At 35.0% G+C, this 8,928-nt stretch overlaps 1 protein-coding gene across 1 annotated transcript; it reads left to right on the top strand.

The window, feature by feature from the left end:
* The first annotated feature begins 1,904 nt into the window (after positions 1-1,904).
* LOC110716010 (peroxisomal adenine nucleotide carrier 1-like) lies at positions 1,905-8,923 on the top strand. The gene is made up of 5 exons (XM_021894643.1): positions 1,905-2,490; positions 6,918-7,149; positions 7,902-8,048; positions 8,160-8,311; positions 8,456-8,923. Exons 1-5 carry the CDS (start codon positions 2,348-2,350, stop codon positions 8,733-8,735), a joined length of 954 nt encoding a protein of 317 aa, XP_021750335.1. The 5' UTR covers positions 1,905-2,347; the 3' UTR covers positions 8,736-8,923.
* The last annotated feature ends 5 nt before the right edge of the window (positions 8,924-8,928 follow it).

Raw genomic sequence — 8,928 nt, 5'->3', positions numbered from 1 at the left:
TTAGTGAGAAATTAAATGAGGCTCGTTTGAATTATTCCACCTATGATAAAGAATTCTATGCAATTGTTAGGGCTTTAGATCATTGGAGTCATTACTTGAGACCTAACCACTTTGTATTGCATTCCGATCATGAATCTTTAAAGTATATACATGGGCAACAAAAGCTTAATCCAAGGCATGTTACGTGGGTTGAGTTCTTACAATCATTCAATTTTTCTTCTAAGTACAAAGAAGGGAAAACTAATGTAGTGGCGGATGCGCTTTCAAGAAGGTATTCTTTGCTAGGTATTCTTAATAGCAAATTGCTTGGTTTTGAATTGATTAAAGAGTACTACAAAGGAGATGATGACTTTGCTACAATATTTGATGATTGTTCAAAGGGGGTCGTAGGTTCCTACTTGTTGCAAGATGGTTTTCTTTTCAAAGGAAATCGACTTTGTCTTCCTAAGTGTTCAATCCGAGAGCTAGTTGTTAGAGAGGCTCATGGAGGAGGGATTGCTGGTCACTTTGGCATTAAAAAGACCTTGATATGTTTCAAGAGCACTTCTATTGGCCTAAGATGCTTGCGGACATACAACTAGTGATAGCTAGATGCGCAACTTGTCAAAAGGCGAAGGCTACTTTTCATCAAGGCTTGTATACACCCTTGCCTATTCCTAATGCACCATGGGAAGACGTTTCTATGGATTTTATTGTAGGGTTGCCGAGAACACAAAGAGGAAGGATTCCATCATAGTTGTGGTGGATCGTTTTTCTAAGATGGCACACTTTATTCCTTGCCACAAGGTGGATGATGCTATGAAAGTTGCGTAGCTTTACTTCAAGGAGATTGTTAGATTGCATGGAGTTCCGAATACCATTGTGAGTGATCGTGATACAAAGTTCATGAGTTTCTTTTGGAAGTCTTTATGGAAATTCATAGGTACTAAACTACTCTTTAGTACTTCTTATCACCCACAAACGAATGGACAAACCGAGGTAACAAATAGAACTCTTGGTGCACTTTTGTGTGGATTAGTAAGCAAGACACAAAAGGATTGGGATATAAAGTTAGCCCATGCGGAATTTGCTTATAATAGATCATATACTTATGCTACTAATCATAGTCCTTTTGAAGTAGTTTATGGAGTGAATCCGAAATTGCCCATCGATTTTGTTCCATTACCAAAAGGCGAGCTAGTACACAAGGATGCCGAATCTAAGCTTAAATAAATGCTCAAGTTACATGCTCAAATTTGTGCAAGAATAGAGAAAGTTAATGACATGTACAAAGCAAGGATCAATAAGCATAGGAAGCAACAAGTCTTCAAGGTGGGCGACTTGGTTTGGTTGCATCTACGAAAAGAAAGATTTTCGGGTAAACGCAAGAACAAGTTGATGCCTAGGAGTGAAAGACCTTTCAAGATCATGGAGAAGATCAATGATAATGCATACAAGCTTGAACTGACGGGAGAGTATGGTGTAAGTGCCACTTTCAATGTTGGAGATTTGGCTAAGTACATTCCGGATGAGGAACTTGAAGATTTGAGGACAAATTCCTTCGAAGAAGAGGAGGATGATACGAGGACGAACTTGGAAGATTTGCTAAGTCAACATGAAGAAACTTTAGCCCTCAATTTGGACTCAAATCACGCAATGTATGGTCACTTCATGGGTCATCAAAGTAAGGCTACGGTTTGCCTTGTAGCCTTCCTTAGTTTAGCTGAATTCGTGGAGTCTTTACTTAGTTTATTTTCTAGAGTTTGCTTACAAGTTTTTACCTTTCATTTGAAAGGGTTTTTCTTATTTTAAGCATTTAGGGTTCCTATTTGGATTAGGACTTGTTTTAGCTAAATAAGTTCCTAAATTGATTAGGACTTGTTTTAGGGAGTTGCGTCTAGTTAGGCGTCAATTAGGTGCTTGGAGTGCAAGTTTGAGTTTGCTTATCTTAGGCAAGTTTTATATTTAGAGTAGTTAGAGATTTAGATGGATTGAATAACCTAATCTAAGTTGAATTAAACTTAGTTAGTTATGCATATCCGAATTAGGGATTGAAGTTCAAAATTTCGGACTTCCTTGTTTTCTAGGTCAAAAAGGATTTCTAATGCAGTTAGGATTAGACTTCTAATTTGAATAGGTTTAAACTTAGTCTTTGAGTCTAGCTTATAAATATAGGGAAGATTATAGGGTTGTAATCTTCGAATTATATATAGTTTAATCATACATTCATAATAATATTGCTTATTGCTGAATTTTTGGTGAATTTTCTGTATAGAATTAGGTTTGCTTCATATCTTTCGTGAGTCTTAGTTTTCAGACTAATAATCACATCAAAATTATATAGTTTGAGAATATTATAATTATATCAATGGCTTTATATTTTGAATCATTAACAGAGGCGACTTCTGGAGCCATTGGAGCTCTTGTTAGCACCACCGTCTTGTACCCTTTAGATACTTGTAAAACTAAGTATCAAGCTGAAGCTCGTTCTCATCATCAGCAAAGATACAGGTTTATAATTTTCTCTCTCTTTGATGGGCCCCACTTTTTTTTTTTTTAAATTTTTAATTTTGATGGATTTTGATTTTATGGGAGTTCTTGAGATGATGTTGAAATTTATTTGTTAATTTTATGTTAAAGCTTTGATTTTTGACTCTCTGGTCTTAATAATTGTGTTTTTTTTTTGTGATTAAGAATCATGAATGTATGTGTATAAAATTTATTATTTACAAGTATTGAATTTGGGCATTTAATATTGGTTTAATTTTTGCTGTTTTGCTCATATTTCTTCTGATTGAAGATATAAAACTTGCATAAGTTGTATTGTTAGTGTATATAACTGTTCAGATTTTTGTGTCGTTTTGGAGATCTAGGCTTTTACGAAATATTTCTTTTACGAAGTATTATAGATCATGTTCATATGTAGAAAAGTTCTACCTTTGTTTGAAAAGGTAGATTCATTAGAATAAATTGGAAATTTTAATCAATTGTGATTGCATGTTTCTTTTTCATGATTATTTATTAATTTTCATGAAAAGTTTAGAATGAGCAACTAGATGAACTGGAGTTTTAGAATAGTGCTCTAGTTTGCTGATTGGTATAATGCATTGCTTATGGTCTAAATTTCCCTTTCGATTCAATATCAATGCGATCGAGGTCAATAAGGTTAGTGGTCTGTGGAGTGACAGTCACACAAGGTTAGTAAGTCGAGATTTGAAAGGAGCTAATGGTTTAGGAAGTGTTTTCGGGACTGCTGTATTGTGATGATGTCGGGAAACCGGAAGGATTTAACTAGCATTACATTATGATTTCTTCATTTGTCGCGGTGATTCTTGAACTGGTCAAAGGTTTCAAAGTCCTTGCAATATTCAATATTCTTAGGGTCTTTTTTGTTTTTTTTTTGTTTTTTTAAATTGTATTTGCCTGCTTGTTTCAAATGTATCATTGCCCCAAAATTATAAGCTGTCAAATTTTATGTGTAATGTATATGCTTTAGTTTATTTTGAGAATATTCCATTTGTTAATTATTAGCCATTGACAAACTAGTACGCATTGCTTATCATAGTCTTTTTAATTTTTTAGATGTTGACTATTCCATACCTCTTAATTCTTCAACTCCATCCACCTGCATCTTGCTGACTTACCAGCACTAGCAACTTCTTCCCTCCACCTTCCGTTGCACTTTCCTAAATTTGATTGCTGATTGTAGGTATAAGATGTCATGGTAAACAAACTAGATAGGGGTTGGATGTTATGGGACATAGAGAGAAGGTATAGAGAAAAGGGGCATGCAAGATGATAAAAGTAGAGGACATTTTCTTGCGATAATGCTGCTCTGACCCTGGGCAACATTTGGGAGGGCTTGGGATGTTATAGACTCTTGAGTCAAGTGAGCCTTGATAATTTGGGAAAGGTTTGATTGTCCTTGAGTAAAAATTTGTTTGGTTTAACTTCTGTTATGGCATAACCCAAGCTATAAAATAATAATAAAAGAAAATAAACTTTTCAACTACTGAGCACTACCAAATTTTAATTATCGAAAAACATTGTAACTTTAGAAAACAGGATGATGAACGATAATCACATGTCTTAAACTTTGGGAATTTGGAGCTATGAGTATGAACAATAGTCTGAAAAGAAAAATGAGAATGATTGAGGATTTTGGTGTTGATTCTTGGATCTTTGGAAGAGCTTAAGGTTGGTGGGGATGTCTATTTGATTGCTCTAATGTTGCTAACAAAACTTCAATTCTTATTGTGGTAAGGGGATTTGGATGTGGACAATGTTACTCTTGTAACCGCAAACACAATGGCTCATTAGCTACATGCTTAATGCAATTATTGCATATCAATGAGCCATTTTGATTTGTATTACTCAATATTATTGAAAGGTTTTTATTGTTCTTTGATGATTTGATCTAAAAAGTTCAAACTTTGAGTAAGAGACTAAAAGGTTAATAATGTTCATGAGATCAAGAGGAGTGTTTAGACCTGTAGTCTATGTTACATGGACTCTTCATTTCACCTCAAGTACCCATGTCGGACCCTCGACACTCGGGCATAGGTATAACACTTGGACACTTCACTTTTGGTTCAAACCATGGATTTTTTTCACAAAATAGTCGAGTCGGACGCTTGGATACATACCCATGTTGGACATGGGTACCCGAGTCCATGTAACAGAGCCTACAGTTATGCTTCGCTAGACTTTTCAAGGCTGTGTAAAGTAAGTGTAAAGATTCCACTTTTTGTACGTCTCAAAATAGTATAACATTTCTCTTTCGAGTAATTTTTGCATCTTTTGCTTGTGCTCACACTAGTTTATGGTGTGTTTGCACTCCTTTATTCCCTTTATTTTATCAAGAGTGCTAAGTGAAATTGTTGCATTTATTTTGAGCGAGAGATGGCAATTATAGATTTCTACCTAGTCAAGAAAAATGTAAAGACCGCGTGCAAAAAGTTCGAGTTACGGGATGGAGAAGAAAGAGGATGAAATTAAAGAAAGGTGTTAGATTGAATAAGGTTCAGGATGAAATGAAGAAAGGTGTTAGATCGAATAAGGTTCCGGATGAAATTACAGAAAGGTGTTAGAACAAATAAAGTTCCTATTGATGTGTGAAAATGTCTTAGGCTGATGTTGAACAGTCATACCTCTTCAACAAGTTATGAAAAATCAACAAAAAGGCCGAAAACTGGAGGAAGTGAACTCTAGTGCTAATTTCAAAATCAAAGGTGATGTACAATGTTTTTGAACAATTGAGAAGAGATAGAATTCACGGTATGGTACCAATTATTGAGGATAAAATGAATGATAATTGAATGTGGTGTTTTATCAAAATTGTACTCCATCCATTTCGTAATAATCGCAACACTTTCTTTTTTCATCCGTTTTATAATAATTGCAACACTTCCTTATTTGGTAAGGACTCACTAATATTTTATTATTTCTTTCTCCTACCAACCCCACACACACTACTTTTTTTTTCTTTCTTATTTATAATTAAATATATCCCTACTAACTATACTTAATATTATTTCTTCAAAAAAAAAACTATATTTAATATTATAAAATTTATATTTTTGACCCTACCCTATGATTTTTCTATAACTTTGTGCCCACCCTACTTTTGCGATTATTAAGAAATGGAGGGAGTATGTAACATGAAGAGCATATTGTAGAAATTAAAAGTTAGGATGACGAAGATATTGAAAGAGTAAAGTTACACCTAGGATGACCTGGATGGAATGGGGTAATTAAAAGCAATGAAAAAGTTAGGTCTTTGAGATCATATTGCATTGGAGTATTGGACAAAATTGGGTGGAGAAGAAGGATTCAAGCTGTTGACTCATGGTTCTTAACTTTTTTAGCCAATATTATCATTTTCAGATCTACACTTTGTTCGGATAGAAAGAAATGGAAGAAAAAGGGAGGGGGACAAATTCTCTTGTTTGGGTAAAGGATTGGTGGAAGGAGAGGGAGGAATCCATTTCCCTCTCTCTTTAATAAGCATAATCCCTCTAAAATTGGAGAGATTTGGAGGGAAATGGAGCTCACCTCCCCCTTCTTTTCTTTTCCCTTCCCTTCCTCCTTTCCCCCTCCCCTTCCTTTCCTTCCTTTGCTATCCAAACAAAGCGTAAGGCTTTGTATTGGAGTGTTATGGTTACTTAATGATTATGAATTAAATTTTAGCTTATAAAAGTTGTAAAAAGACATGTAGCTATGTAAAGACCTTGTTTTTATTTAACATATTAGTAGAAGCCGGGGTTTAATATGTTAGTGAAAGCAGGAACAATAGGAGTATAAACTACTTATACTACTGAACAGAATCGTTCTGCCAGCTCAAAACTTAGAAGGTATGTCACCTACTAGGCTACTACTGAAAGACATACCGTTTTTACAAGCGTAGCAGTGGTAGTGTTGGTATTAAGAACAGTACCAATGGTACTAGCAAGAGTAGGAGTGGTAGTGGTGTTAATATTGGTGGTATTATTATGGTAGTTACTTTAGAAGGAGTAGCATCGTCAGTGGCCATAGCAGTATAAAATGAGATAGGTGTATTGTGCTCGGTCAAATTTGTATCTGTACCTTTACGAACTCAATTTGCACTTCGACCATTGATAGGCGTAGAAATCCAGAATATTGAATTCTGCAGATTGAGACCCCCCCCCCCCCAAGAAAATTACATCTCTTTGAACTTTTTGTACAATGTTTGATCTTTCTTGAAACATTTTATCATGCATTTTATTCTGCAACTTGCTCAACACAAGCACCACAATATACATCCTTTTGCAAGACCTTTACAGGATTATTTGTTGTCCTATTGCATTCTGAAAATAAGTTCATTACATTGCCTTTTGATGCTGGCATAATGGCCCATTTCTCCTTTGCTTATATTATGCTGCCCTCCAAAAATTTACGCATGTTGTTGTATTTTGCAGGCACCTTTCCGATGTATTATGGGAAGCTATTCGTAATGGTCAAGTTCTTTCATTATATCAGGGTTTAGGGACAAAGAACTTCCAATCTGTTATACAACAGTTTATTTATTTTTATGGGTACAGCTTTTTAAAGAGGCTTTACCTGAAGAAAAGTAATCTCAAGTCTATGGGCACAAAAGCAAATTTGATTGTCGCTGCTGCCGCTGGGGCTTTAACTGTCGTCATTACACAGGTTGTTAGTTGCTCTTATATCTCTTGTTAATACTAACTCTGAATATTTCAGGGATATATCTCGGTTACATGTTGTAAGTTGCCAACTACTTGAGTTTCACACACTTGAAAATCCTGACTGAAGCTCTTTATTTTTGTTTTTTCGTGAAAATAACTCTAATGACATGTCTTTCTATTAGTAAAATTATCAACTTGTTGCTGTATTTTTTTTTTTTTTTTGGTTGTGTGTGTGTGTGTGTGATTTCAACTTTAGAAAATTGAAAAGAAGCAAAAGTTCCGTGTAAGATGGATATAAAAATAAGGCTCTTGAGATGGAGAGAGGTAAAGGGGGAAATATTACTTCTTCTGTTTCAAAAAAATTTCCTTTACTTTGGCTAGCACGCTTGCCATGTACAACTTAGATTATAAATATTTTAAATTATCAAATAAAAATCTATATTATGAAAATGTACAATGAAGTTAACTCAAGAACATTTTTACTTGATCCGAAGTAATTGCTTTCAATATATTCATAAAATCTTTGTGGAACAACTTAGTAGATGTATTTTAATCATTGACTTTGACTTATAATGTAAGATACATTTTAATTAGATACGATAAATACCTAGTGTGAAGTTCTTGGCACAATAAGTTTCAATTATGTTTTATCATGGGCAGTGTGTCTGTATTTCTTAAGCAAATGAAGTGTTAATTTGAAGCTTGCTAGGAATATAGTCTCATCTCTCATGCCCATGCTGTACTTTGAGTTGACAGCCTTTGGATACAGCATCATCCAAGATGCAAACTAGCGAGTTTGGAAAGGCAAAAGGGTTCTGGAAGACCCTTACTGAAGGGAATTGGAGTGGTGCTTTTGATGGCCTTGGCATCTCTCTCCTATTGACTGCGAATCCACCTATTCAGGTGTGTAATTCCAACTCCTGGTTTGATGCTTGTTATGTTGCAGATGTTTATTTTGGCAGGCATATATTTCTAATCGACTGCTAATAGAGCTGATTTCTTCTGTATTTGCAGTACACTGTTTTTGACCAGCTCAAAAACAAACTCCTGATAACCAAAAACAAAAATTCCGACTCATCCCCACACGCTCTCTCTGCTTCTACTGCCTTTTTGTTGGGGGCTCTCTCCAAGACTATTGCCACCTGCTTGACTTATCCGGCTATTAGGTTGGTATATTCTTTGTTTCCCCTCTTTGGTTGCTACATTAACAGATACAAGAATACTTTCCTTTTATAAAAGTAAGCATATAGTCATGATTGTTGTAATTTGGATTAAAAATTAATTTGATGTGATACATTAATCTTGTGCAGGTGTAAGGTTGTGATTCAGGCAGCGGAGATAGAGGAAGAAAAGCTTCCATATGCACAAAAGAAAGCCAGTAAAACTATCTCAAGGATATTCTGTAACATCTGGAAAAATGAAGGAATTCTTGGGTTTTACAAGGGTTTACATGCCCAAATTTTGAAGACTGTTTTGAGCTCTGCCCTGCTTCTGATGATTAAAGAGAAGATCACAAAGACTAATTGGGTCATGATGCTTGCTCTGAAAAGATACCTATTGACAACTAATGCGAAATGGAAAAGTACTTGAGTTCTATGATGCAATCAGTAAAATTATTTCAGGTGGAATTATTGTGTATATAACGAAGACTCTTTAGGCTATGAGGCTTAGAAGGATTTGTCAATAATGCAGAAGAGATCATGTCTATTAGTGACTTCAAAGGTGCAAGACCAACCACCAAACCTAATAATCTTAAGGTGTGAGTTACTTATGAACAATTACC

The sequence above is a fragment of the Chenopodium quinoa genome, unplaced genomic scaffold (genome assembly GCF_001683475.1).
Source record: "Chenopodium quinoa cultivar QQ74 unplaced genomic scaffold, ASM168347v1, whole genome shotgun sequence".
NCBI classification, from domain to species: Eukaryota; Viridiplantae; Streptophyta; class Magnoliopsida; order Caryophyllales; family Amaranthaceae; genus Chenopodium; species Chenopodium quinoa.
This window is presented reverse-complemented; position numbering and strand designations above follow the sequence as displayed.

Coding starts and splice junctions, on each gene's coding strand:
- LOC110716010 (XM_021894643.1), top strand. CDS start 2,348: ATGGCTTTATATTTTGAATCATTAACAGAGGCGACTTCTGGAGCCATT. Junction 8,049..8,159: donor CTGCGAATCCACCTATTCAG/GTGTGTAATTCC, acceptor CTGTATTTGCAG/TACACTGTTTTTGACCAGCT. Junction 8,312..8,455: donor TTGACTTATCCGGCTATTAG/GTTGGTATATTC, acceptor AATCTTGTGCAG/GTGTAAGGTTGTGATTCAGG.